The sequence below is a fragment of the Scophthalmus maximus genome, chromosome 6 (assembly GCF_022379125.1).
Source record: "Scophthalmus maximus strain ysfricsl-2021 chromosome 6, ASM2237912v1, whole genome shotgun sequence".
NCBI lineage: Eukaryota > Metazoa > Chordata > Actinopteri > Pleuronectiformes > Scophthalmidae > Scophthalmus > Scophthalmus maximus.
Genome location: NC_061520.1, coordinates 24,089,135 through 24,101,294, shown reverse-complemented (window position 1 = coordinate 24,101,294; position 12,160 = coordinate 24,089,135). Strand labels below are relative to the sequence as shown.

The 12,160-nt window shown below is 45.0% G+C and overlaps 2 protein-coding genes across 2 annotated transcripts; one reads left to right on the top strand and one right to left on the bottom strand.

Annotated features, from left to right (window-relative positions):
• Window positions 1–528: 528 nt before the first annotated feature.
• Window positions 529–2,157, bottom strand: tp53rk (TP53 regulating kinase). Its single transcript, XM_035630694.2, has 2 exons — window positions 1,509–2,157; window positions 529–1,131 (listed from the first exon to the last, which is right to left on the bottom strand). Exons 1-2 carry the CDS (start codon window positions 1,801–1,803, stop codon window positions 602–604), a joined length of 825 nt encoding a protein of 274 aa, XP_035486587.1. The 5' UTR covers window positions 1,804–2,157; the 3' UTR covers window positions 529–601.
• Window positions 2,158–3,460: 1,303 nt separating this feature from the next.
• On the top strand, window positions 3,461–11,949 carry slc2a10 (solute carrier family 2 member 10). The gene is made up of 6 exons (XM_035630689.2): window positions 3,461–3,741; window positions 4,867–4,992; window positions 6,194–7,414; window positions 8,488–8,610; window positions 10,035–10,170; window positions 10,275–11,949. The coding sequence occupies exons 2-6, from the start codon at window positions 4,989–4,991 to the stop codon at window positions 10,369–10,371; spliced, it is 1,581 nt and encodes a 526-aa protein (XP_035486582.1). The 5' UTR covers window positions 3,461–3,741; window positions 4,867–4,988; the 3' UTR covers window positions 10,372–11,949.
• Window positions 11,950–12,160: the final 211 nt, after the last annotated feature.

Genomic DNA, 12,160 nt, shown 5'->3' with positions numbered 1-12,160 from the left:
TCCATCCCATCATGCACTGAGCATCTCTCCCTCCATCCCTGGGAGCGTCAGTATCATCACATAACCACTGTTCTCTCTCCTCTCACCAGATGTTTTCGGTTCTGTTAGTTTTCTTCGGTGCTGATCATCTCCAGGACGGAGAGAAGTGCAACAGATGTTTTTATGAGATTTTTCTCATCATTGCAACTGAATTCTGCTCAAAACACTAAACCAATACCAACACCTACTCTGATCTTACCAATGGTCAGAGTCACACACTCTTCATGTATTAAGTTAATGATTTGTTGGAGTGGCATTAGACACAGTACACCACAGTGAGAGGGACCCAAACATCTGTTGAAGTGAGAAAAGACTTCTCCACCTCATAACACCAACTGTGACTGAGATAATTACATGAGTTGAGATACAGTGGTTGAAAGGTCAAGAGGAATGTGACGTGAGCCCCTGACGGGCAGCGAGTCGCTCTACTGCTCCGTCACACTGCTGAGGAACGTGCCCACGTAGTTACACTGATACAAGAAAAAACTGTCTACTACAATAAACTTTTATTTTGTCATTACGTCACACAATCAGAGCAGTTTCCACACGTCACACTGGCTCATCATCCCACCATGGACCTCTTCCTTCCTCTCAGTCGAACCTCGTCCAGCTTCTTCAGGACTGCTGACGACTTCTTGGACGATGCTGAGTAGCTCTTCAGCAGCTTCTGGAACAGAGCCTCCGTGTGGGGGTGGGTACTGAGGAACGCCTTCTCCAACACATACAGGTCCACCCCCTTGTCCTCTGGCAGGGCAGAGATGTAGCTCAACCCGAAGTCGATCAGGACCAGGTCGGAGCCTCTGTCCTCAGGGCTGCGTCTCAGAAGCATGTTGGAGGTGGTCAGGTCTCCGTGGATCACGTCCTCATCGTGCATTTTGGCCAGGATCTGACCCACCTGCTGAGCCAGCTGCTCCAGCTCCTGCTCCTGGACCAGCTCCCGGTCCTGGTCCCGGTCCAGCTCCTGGACTGTACAAGAAGCAGACTGCTGAGTGGATGCAATATGGTCACGCACAGTCGAGGAACGCAGAATCTCCTCCAGGAAGATGCAGTGGGAGGTGTAGTCCACAAAGTAGACTGCAGGGGCAGGGATGCCTGAGGGAAGAGAAGTAAGAGGAGATACAAAATATCATTATAGTTGTAATAAAGACGTGTGTTTTAACTAACATACATCTTCATTATTGATGCTCCTTCTTTACGTCTTCCCTCTCCGTCTTTACGTCTTCCCTCTCCGTCTTTACGTCTTCCCTGTGCGTCTTTACGTCTTCCCTGTGCGTCTTTACGTCTTCCCTGTGCGTCTTTACGTCTTCCCTGTCCGTCTTTACGTCTTCCCTCTCCGTCTTTACGTCTTCCTTGTCCGTCTTTACGTCTTCCCTCTCCGTCTTTACGTCTTCCCTGTGCGTCTTTACGTCTTCCCTGTCCGTCTTTACGTCTCCCCTGTGCGTCTTTACGCCCCCGCCGGACACACGTACCTGCCCTGCGGCAGCGCAGGATGGAGCGGACCTCCTGCACCGTCCTGCGGCGCGTCAGCTTCTCGTCGAGGGCGACGTGTCGGTAGCGTTTGGAGAATCTCTCCTTCACGATCGTCGGCCTCCCCAGAAACTGAGTCCGGTACACTCGAGCTTCAGCTCCTTGCTTCACCAGCTCCGCTCCCCGGAGGAACTGAGGCACCGTGGCGCTCTTCTCCGGCGCCATGTTTCCTCCTCTTCTTCTTCGTGGGTTGTGTAGCGGTGGGCACAGTAGCGCCACCAAATGGTCTGGAGTCATATCTCCTCGGTTCGATTAGTTTGTCTATGACACTGAAATATGACCTGATAACACTCATCTCAGTTACCTTTGTAGAATATCTACTGGATGAAACTGAACTTCTTTCTTGCTCATATTTGTGGAAGTGGATCGTCATAACCTGTCTGTTGTTTCTGTTGGTATCATGTTGACCTGTTGAGTCCAGTGTCTTCATGTTATTGTCTCTTGTCTCCTGTTCCTTCTCCCTTTCCTCTGAACTCTGTGAAACCATCGTCCTTCCTTCTCCTTGCCCTTGTCCAACATATTTGTATAAGTCTGTGAATAGCCATAGTCAGCATTCTGTTCCCCTATATATATAATATATATAATGTGACTGACATATTGCTCTCACACACACACCTCCAGCTCAGGAGCATTTTCCTGTAACTGAGGCAGGAAGTAACTCTAACTCTGCAGTTGCACTATTAGCCCACAAGGTGGCTCCAAAACTACTCACATGCAGAATGAGCATCAATTTTGTAGAAATTCATAATATGTATCTAACTCTGTTACACCCGTGCAGCCTCTTAACTGTTTCCCTCAGCCTCCTTATAAGATTCAGGCTGCGTTGTTTTCAGGTGTTTAAATAAATGTCCACTGTGCATCTGCTTGTGGTTTTGCCACAGGGGTCACACGGATCTCAGGGATCACAGGGATCTCATGGGTCACTGGGATCACAGGTGTCACAGGGGTCAGGGAATCTGGCTGTTGAACGGCCATCCCTACTGTAGTTGTAGTCGTAAAGTTGTTACGAGGTTAACATTTCAATAAAAAACAATGTTGATGTGTGAAAAGGAAGACTCGCCTTTGTGTAATTAATTCCGTTTTCCCTTCAGTCTTTGCTCATCCTACTACGTTTACTGTAACCGAGCAACAATCCTCGTTCCCGGGACACAACACGACCGTCGTCAGGGACACTGGACTCTTTCCTGCTCATACCACGGCGCGGACATCTCCTTTCACCACAAAAAATAAATTCTTGTTTAGAGAGAGCAGAATTACCATTTCAATTGCACCTTTAAGATCAAATGGCTTAAAAAAATGTCCGGAGCTCCCAGAATCTTTATGGAATTTTATTCAACACAATGCTTTGATTAGGTTGTAATTACACTGTTTCTAAATTACCAACAAAACGTTCAGAGTTCTATCAGCAGGCCTCAATGTCGTGGAAACTTTACATTCACAATTTTTCACCACATAAAGAATTAACTTGGAACAATGGCAATATGTGTATGTAAAGATTGAAAACCTGGATTGAAAGGGAAATTATCTTTGATGATAAAGGTAATATCTATGATTATGAAAACTTCCTGAGGACCGACTTTTTTCTGATCAAATATAAAGAAATTATTTCTGTAATAAGCTTTTCCCACAGGTACAAAAGTCATTCATCAAAACGTCTATGTTCAACTACCTTCTTTTAAAAGTGGGAGGGATTGAATTAAAAAAACTCATGAGGAAGGAACATTCAAAGCTGACCTGTTGTTATTTATTTTAATTTGTATTATAAAGATCGAACTCCATGTATCAAAGATATGCAGTGCAGATCCTGGTCCAGTTTTACACTGCGGCCCACGGGGGAATGCTGCAGTACCACGAGTGGCCACTGGAAGAGATGTGGCGCAAGGCCGAGAGGCGCTGCGGCAGCCAGTTGTTGTACTACACCCGTGAGAGGTGGAGCAGCCCGACACACCCGAGCGACTGGAGGCTGCTGTCCAGAGAGCGAGTGACTGACAGCTGTCGGACTCGTGTCCCCCCCTCCCTCCCCAGGCCTCGTCGCTCTGTGTGCTCGCGACCTCTGGCGTCAAAACTTTTTACAACAACTTTGTTCCTCTCGCAACTTGACGCCGCTGCCACGTAGCTCCGTCTTCCTGGAGCCGAGGGGCCGCCGGGCTTTCAGGATCCTCGCTGCTGTTCACGGTGAGTCCACTCTTCACGCAGACACTCAGACCCGCAGACCCACAGTCCCGCAGACGCTCAGACCCGCAGACCCGCAGACGCTCAGACCCGCAGACGCTCAGACCCTTAGACCCGCAGTCCCACAGTCCCGCAGACCCTCAGACCCGCAGACGCTCAGACCCGCAGACCCGCAGTCCCGCAGACGCTCAGACCCGCAGACCCGGGTCCGGGTCCAGGTCCAGGTCCGGGTCCGGTCCTGATGACCGGTGACTCACGGGTCACGACACAAATAGGTCAAGTGTGTGTTCTTCTTCCAGTTCTTTTGACACCTCTACTTCTGTCTGATGAATGTGGATTCGCAGAAGAAGAACATTGATGCGAAACGCATAAGAATTTCATCAAACACCACGAAACACATTCTGATCATTATGAATGTTTGTTGGATAATATAATAATAATATCAGTCACACCAGGGAGTATCTCCTACACGATCAACCTTGACCTTTGAAGTTTGAATGGTTTGTCACATACATCCGTGTTACATTATATATTAGAATAAGATCAACACTTTTTACCATCTTTAAGTAGCGTGTTACAACAGGCTGCACCTGCTAACTTTATCACCACGGTTATTAAAGATTGAAACTAACCGTCAGGAATTTGACCATGTAACCGTGGTAACCGGTAACCGTTGGCTGACCCACCTTAATGATTCAGGGAGGAGAAACTACTGCGTGGCCCCTCCAAACTGCTCTCATGTTCCTATGGGGCGTTTTTCACAGGCTGATGATGTCATCGGGGGGGATGAAACTTTGGTCCAGAAGGTCGGGGGTTCAATTCCATCTCCTTCATCTCTGTGTTGGCCTTCTTTGATAGATACCAAAACAATGCCTTTTTGCAACGATAAGAGAAGGACCTCAGAGAGAAGACGGACATGTGCTGTTGTCGGCCTGCGGAGCTGTTTAAATTGGACTCTAATTCTCAAAGAGACTTTTATATAATACAAGACTGAACAAGCTGACTGATCTACACAGCTGTGTTTTGTTGATGCCTTCTCGAGTGTATTCCCTAATGAAATCAACTAGAGGGTTGTCATGGTGACGGGGCTCTTGTGGGCTCTTTGTGGGCTGTCTTTTCTCTGAGCAGGACACAAGCAGACCAGGAGCAGCGCGGAACCTGGACGCTGACGTTTATTCTACAGATGTCTGTGAAGACACGGATCCAGTTCGGCAGTGTGACTGAAACGTGCTCAGAACGCGACCGACGCCATGGGTGAGTTGCTTGTAAATGAGTGGTTTTCCATTCTAGAGCAGATTTGTAGAATAGAACCCGGTGGTGGGACAGATCGATCACTGATAGAGAGGTGTGGGCGTGTCACAGGGGGGTGACCTGATCGCCTGCACCTTTACTTTCAACACTATACATCTGCAGAGTATTGATCACAAAGTGTCGGACAGACTCTCTGCAGCTCATTGTCACAGAGCTGGGTTTGTCTGTTTGTCAGCGGGATTACGATCGGACACGGGTGATCACATTGTGGGATCCTGGCCCAGATGCTTCAACTTGAAATTTCCTTCATATCTTCACAAGTACAAAACATTTAAAAAAATGCAGGTCAGATGCACATGGGAATGCAGGTTAGGCAGATTGCGACTCTTAAGTTGTTTGCACTGGGACGTAGATTTAGGTGAACAGGTAACATTTCAAATCCCCTTTAGCGTTGACAGACAGACATGAGGCCTGCCTCCTTTACATTAATTTCAATAGACCCTGCACACCAAAGACTCACAGGTGAACGTGATGAATGGCTGCAGGCGCTTGGGCCCTAATTAAAGCTGCAAGCAGCGATTCGCGGGCCCTCGCGTCCATGCAAGTCCGGATAAATTGCCAACTTCCTGTTGGGTGTAGTTCATGGCACCAAGAGACCTTTGTTCAAGGCTGGAGATGATACATGTGCCCCTGAAATGTCATACATGTAGGTGAAACAGTAAGGAGGGGCTTGATTTATGACAATTTGTAGGGGGCGCTACGGAGCCATTTTGCAATACACAAGCTCAAAAACAACATCAGATGAAACTACTCATCGTTTGAAATGTGCACACAAATTCATATTAATGCTAGCGATATAGTTATGCAGATACTATAGTTATGCACCAACTTAAAGCAATGTTGATGTATCGTTATTTAAATATTGTAAGGTATGCCTTGTGTTTAAATCTATTCACCTTGATTCTGTATTATTCTTAACATTTCCACACAAATGAATGTAACATGATTATTTTTTGACATTGACATAAGTTTGGGTATGACTGCCCTGACCATTCATACACACATCTGTGCGTGGATTGAACAAACACATGAGATTGAACCAACATACAATATTATAATTTCTACATATTCCAAATGACATTGGTTTGTAAGGGTATGTTTTTCCTTTTCTGAAAAAAACGAACCTGAGCATTTGTCCTCCTAGGTTGCTCCATCCCCCTATTGGCCAGTTTGGTATCCACTCTGGGAGGCCTGGTCTTTGGCTATGAGCTTGGCATCATCTCCGGGGCTCTGTTGCAGCTGAAGGCAGAGTTCTGTCTCTCGTGTGTCCAGCAGGAGGCTCTGGTCAGCTCTTTGTTGTGTGGAGCTCTGCTGGCCTCCACCATGGGCGGCTGCTTGATCGACCGCCACTGCCGCAGGAACACCATCCTCCTCAGCAACATCCTGCTCCTGACTGGCACTCTGGTCCTACTCATCAGTTCGTACTCTGCACTGGTGCTTGGCAGGATAACAGTCGGCTTCGCCATGTGTATCTCCTCCATGTCCTGCTGCATCTTTGTGTCAGAAGTGGTTACCCCAGATCGCAGGGGGTTTATGGTTATACTGTATGAGGCTGGGATCACTGTAGGCATTCTGTTTGCTTATGCCATCAACTACATCCTGTCTGACTCCAGGAGCGGGTGGAAGTGGATGTTTGGATTGGCTATAGTTCCGATTCTGGTTCAGCTGGTCTCTGTCTGGTTTCTTCCATCCAGCACTCGGGCTGAAGCAGACCTCATGAGCCCCACTGAAACCCAGCAAGCAGATGACAAGCAGAAGTGCGACAGCATGTACCTGTTCCATCGTAAAGACAACATGAGGACTCGGACTGTCATTGGACTGGGACTGGTGCTCTTTCAGCAGTTCACAGGTCAGCCCAACATTCTCTTCTACGCCTCCACCATCTTCGACTCAGTGGGCTTTCAGAGTGGTGACTCAGCAGTGCTGGCCTCTGCAGGCTTGGGGCTGGTCAAAGTGATCGCTACTCTGACCTCGATGGTGTTGTCAGACAGGGTGGGCAGGAGGCCGATGCTCATCAGTGGATGCTCTGTTATGGCACTGTGTCTGATAACCATTGGACTCCTCAGTGGACATTCACCCATGAACACTAAGAGGCCTTGTCATCTGGATTTCAATGTGAACACTACAGATCTTCCTACGTCACCTGCTGATGGTCGGTCAGACGTTGACATGCCTCTTGACGAGAGCCACGGGCGTCTCTACAACAACACAGAAGATGAAAATTTAGTATTTGATAAAGTCGGATTAAAAACTCTGGAACCTGCTTCAGAGTCGCCCTCAAGCGTCTCTGGCTCATTTGTGAGCTGGATCATTCTGATGTGTATGATGGCTGTCGTCAGTGCATACTCCGTTGGATTTGGACCAAGTTTGTATATTCATATATCATTATATATTCATTGCTTTTAGTTAGAGATGTTCCCATCCAGTTCTTCCATTCCCGATACCAATTCAGATATCTGGACTTTGCATATCGACCGATACCGAGTACCGATCTGATACCAGTGCCTTTAAAAAAAATAAAATGACATGATGCATTTTAACAGCTGTTTGCCACAAACCCTGTGTGGAAGTGATGCTTGTTATCATGGCTGTCTGGCCTGGCTCAGGTTAAACCCTTTGAAAAACAGATACATACAGAGAAAGAATTTCATAAAACTTCTGTTATTATTTAGTTGGACAGTCATTACTGAAAAAATGAAAATAAAACAAATCAATAAATCTAGGAATAAACAACAATTACTTCCTTCAAATAACTGTTGAAGTGCAGCCACCCTATCTTATAAAATAAAAGACTTTAAAAACAGTACAGAAACAGGATTAAACAGTGCAACAGCCACTTCCAAACTAAATCAATCTTGTTTGCCGTACCTGTTCGGAGGATGTACATCTGTACATAAGATGGAAGCAGTCTGAGAACAGCTTTTTAAAGAAGAATACAAGGCACACATCGCCGTTTTACTTGTGGGACTTTCCAGCAGGATATATTGCCATTTTGCGAGCGCTGCTAGCTCTGGCTAACACTCCATGACAGTTCTAAAAACAGTACTTCATAGTGGCAGTACAGCAGCAAAAGACAATTGCAGTTTAATCTGGGGAAACGAATATACTTTTAAGATGTGGTATCGGATCGGTATATCGATTTTCCTACGTGCCGTAGTCTGACCCAGCATTATCAGAGTTTTGTTTGATACTGGTATTGGTTTTGGAACATCTTTCCTTTTATTCTGTCATTTTCAAATTTGAACTTTAAGCTACAGTCAGCAAGGTATGTTTTGATCAAATTAAACCATACGGTCAGTCTAAGCCATAAGCATTTTGTAGCTGCAAGCATGCAAAGATGCCCAGTGGATCATAGCTATTCTTACAATAACATTGTCCAACATAGCTGCACCATTGAACGTGGTTTATTAGAGCTCTTGTTTTTTTTTCTTTGACCAGTGACCTGGCTTCTCCTGAGTGAAATATTTCCAGCTGCTGTCAGAGGAAGAGCATTCGCATTCATCAACTGCTTCAACTGGGCTGCAAACCTGTTGGTCACATTCACTTTCCTCAATGTTGTTGGTGAGTTCTCATACTTTCTTTCCATAGAGGACATTTGGACGAGTCACATTGGGAAAAATATCACATGACTGATGCTTTTCCCCATAAACCTGTCAGTCAGCAGTAAGCACAACCAGAATTGTCAAAGTGATTATTGAGTCTCTGCCATTGTTTTAAAGGTCCAGTTGATCCTGTGTGATCATTGTCAGTGGATCGAAAGAATCACTGCCTCATTACCCATCCAGCAGACACCGAGCAACATTACTCTTTATTTATCTCTCATCTGAGTTCAGGTTTGATCTCTATCAACTCCTGAGAAATATCTGGCTCTTCAGCTGCTTCAGTCCAGACCCAAAGTATTTGTACTGTTACACGTTTGTTCTCCAGTTGCTGTGCTTGAGCACATTCACTTTGAAGTAAAAAAATAAATAAAAGATTATGATAAAATAAAAAGATTCTACATTGAAGTGGCAATTCACCGCTTTAATTTTGAGTAGATCTACATCAAAACAAATCCAACTCATATGACGAACTATGTTATATGTGGTATAAACCACCATATATCATCGGTTTCTTAAAACAGAGCCTTCACTGGTGACAGGTGGTACGCCACAAATACTTTTTTCACCTCAGAGCATCGTGGGCTTTAAACACATGGTGACATGAGCGTGTAAAGGTCAGGGTGATGTGACATGGCAAAGAACCAGTGCCATTACTTTATAGGATGTAAGGAAATCCCTTTAAAAACACACACTTGACTGACTTACCAGGTCCACCGCTGACCTCTAGCTGCCGTGTACATAACTACCACTAGAGGTCTTTGAAATGACCATGTGTCGTAATACGCTGTTTCAAAAACAACATAGTCCGTCGTGTGAGTGGGAGGACAGGCTGTGACATTAGTATAGAGAGACAGTCATATGTGGGAACTAAGAATGAGCAGAAGACCCACATGCACATTGACCAAAAAGCAGCCGGTCGCCCAGAGCTCCATCACCAAAGGACCAAAGAGCAAACCACAGCCACAGCTGAGAACGAGTCCCAGACGTGAACAGCTGGACAGCACAAGGACCTGAAATGATCCACTGTTCTCTTCTTTGCTCATCACATAAAGCTGTAACATTCTATTGATTAGGACTACATTCTTAAGTGTTTCACTTCCACAGGCCGTACTGACAAATGCCAATGAAATAAAACCCTTGGATGGAACACCTGAATGCTTCCTGGCAAAAACAAAACTCTGAAAATATTACTAAGTATCATTAAATATCATATTTGGAAAGGGAAAATATTCAGTAACACTGATATAATTAAGATTTTACCCCTAAGAGAGAACAGAAGGGCCATTAATGGTGATTAATTAATCTGGGTTTCTTTTACCTTTAGTTCCAAGCTCAGGGGTAAATGCTGGTTCTCAGAAGGTCAACTGTGTTTCTATTCCACAGATGCCATCGGTTTGTCAAAGATGTTCGTTTTGTACGGGATCACCGCTGTGGCAGCTGCAGTTTTTGTTTACCTCGTGCTGCCGGAGACCAAAGGGATGACTCTGGAGGCCATAGATGAGGAGCTGCGTCTGAGCAGGTGCTTATTATTCACTATTATTCATTGTTGGCTGTATGACAAAGTTTATTCCGATCATGTGTGATGCCCTGCTGAGCCAGTCCTGTCTCTGCGTTGTGTTGCAGGTTTTACAGCGGGGACAAGTTCTGTGGCTGCATCAGCCGAACAAAGACTCAAACACAGTACCAGAGAGTTCACTGTCACATCACCACCTCCGGCTGAACATTCAAACTCTGTGACACCGACGAGGTGGTTCAAAGACAAAGAATACAAAAACACTGACTTTTACTCTGTGCCTCTTGACATTCAAGTCTGTGTGGTGTTTTTATGAAATGCTTTGATCATTTTTTTTCCCTTTTTTGTGTTTTGTGGGATAATATTTGTTGATCGTACGAGATGAACTTGGCACTAAATTGCACTTTTGAATGATTATTTGACAGAGTTCATGTCTCTGTCCCAGAAGAGCATCACAGTGACTCATACTCCCAACATTAAGAAAATTGGCGGTGGGATTCATGCGGGGCTCAGCTATCTTTGGAGATGGCTGGTATGTCCAGAATATCAATAACAGGACATTATGTACTTTTTACAACTGTCATGCAAGAGATTGATATCATTTGAGTTATAATAGTCAATATTTATTCATGTGAAACCTAATTGTCAAACTGTATGTTTGACAATAACGTTTTTTTGAAAGTAGATAGCGTGTGTTGACAGAATGCTATAACATGCAGCTATTCTGAATTTGATATGTTGACTGTGTTTTAGATATTTCATTCATGCTACTGTGCCATTAGGACAACATACCTCTCCTGTTAGCCATCGATGTGGAGTCTTCACATTAAATTGTCATGGTCTGGTCTTGATGTACAGCAGCACACCCAAATTGAATCAGATTTAAAGGCGGAGTCTCACGGTGATGGGGAAAATTGGTTGCTTGGATTTCAATTAGGAAAGACACAATTTAACATGAACACAGAAGCTTTATATTATAACGTCACATGTGGCACAGGAGGTAGAGTCGGTGGTCCACCAACCCAAAGTTCGGTGGTTCGATTCTAGTTTCCCCTGGTCTGCATGTTGAAGTGGCGGCTCTTCTGAATGTGTGTGAATGTGACTTGTCCTGTAAAGCACTCTGTGTGAACAATGAGAGGAGAACAGATGTAACTGTGACTTTTTGACTTGGTCATATTTTGTGATTGTACGCAGCCCAGGAGGTGACATGGGTGATTTACAAATATATATAATTTGCACATGCGCGACTTACGTATCTTGGTTCACAGTTCACATGCTTTGTCCCATCAGCCAGACAGTTTGTCTGCTCATTCAAACAGAGGGGGTCAAAGATATGTTTAAGTGTTGATTTATTTATGTTTCTTAGGATTATGTATGGCAGTGATATACAGTATATTGTGTTGTTTTCAGAAAGCAGTTCTACAACAGGTCGTACAACCTTTGCTCAGCGGGCGGCCCGTGGCGTAGGAGGTCGCCTTGGGGGTGAAGTGAACATAGAACAGTGTCGCTCTTCTTTTCGGTTGCAGCGGAATATGCAAGGAACATATTTGTATTAATCATTGTTATACTAACAACATTGTTAACAACGGCTCTGGAATGACTGCTCCTATTCAGTCTATTTGTCATGATTCTGCCCTCATGAACTCTTGGTTCTAGTGGACTTTTGCTTGATTGTTATTCCTTGTGTATCTGTTGTGTTGGTTTCTTGGTCCCTGGGTGTTGTTTCCTGTTTTGTCTTGTAATAACTTTCATTGTGTCCGGGCTTTAGTTAAATTACTTTTGTTATTTCCTTTGTATCTTGAATTTGTGATTTCCTGTTTTACTTTGTGGTTTCCTTCCTCGTGTGTCGTCACTTCCTGTTCTCCTGTCTGTTTGGAGTCTCCTGCCCTGTGATCGTCCACACCTGTTCCTCATGTGTCTCATCTGTGACCGGTCGCCTTTGCCTCTCGTGTCTATTCAGTCTCTGCGCTTCCCTTTGTCTTTGTCAGTTCGTCTG

Coding starts and splice junctions, on each gene's coding strand:
- tp53rk (XM_035630694.2), bottom strand. CDS start 1,803: ATGACTCCAGACCATTTGGTGGCGCTACTGTGCCCACCGCTACACAAC. Junction 1,132..1,508: donor CCTGCGCTGCCGCAGGGCAG/GTACGTGTGTCC, acceptor CTCTTCCCTCAG/GCATCCCTGCCCCTGCAGTC.
- slc2a10 (XM_035630689.2), top strand. Junction 7,415..8,487: donor CTCCGTTGGATTTGGACCAA/GTTTGTATATTC, acceptor TTCTTTGACCAG/TGACCTGGCTTCTCCTGAGT. Junction 10,171..10,274: donor GAGGAGCTGCGTCTGAGCAG/GTGCTTATTATT, acceptor GTTGTGTTGCAG/GTTTTACAGCGGGGACAAGT.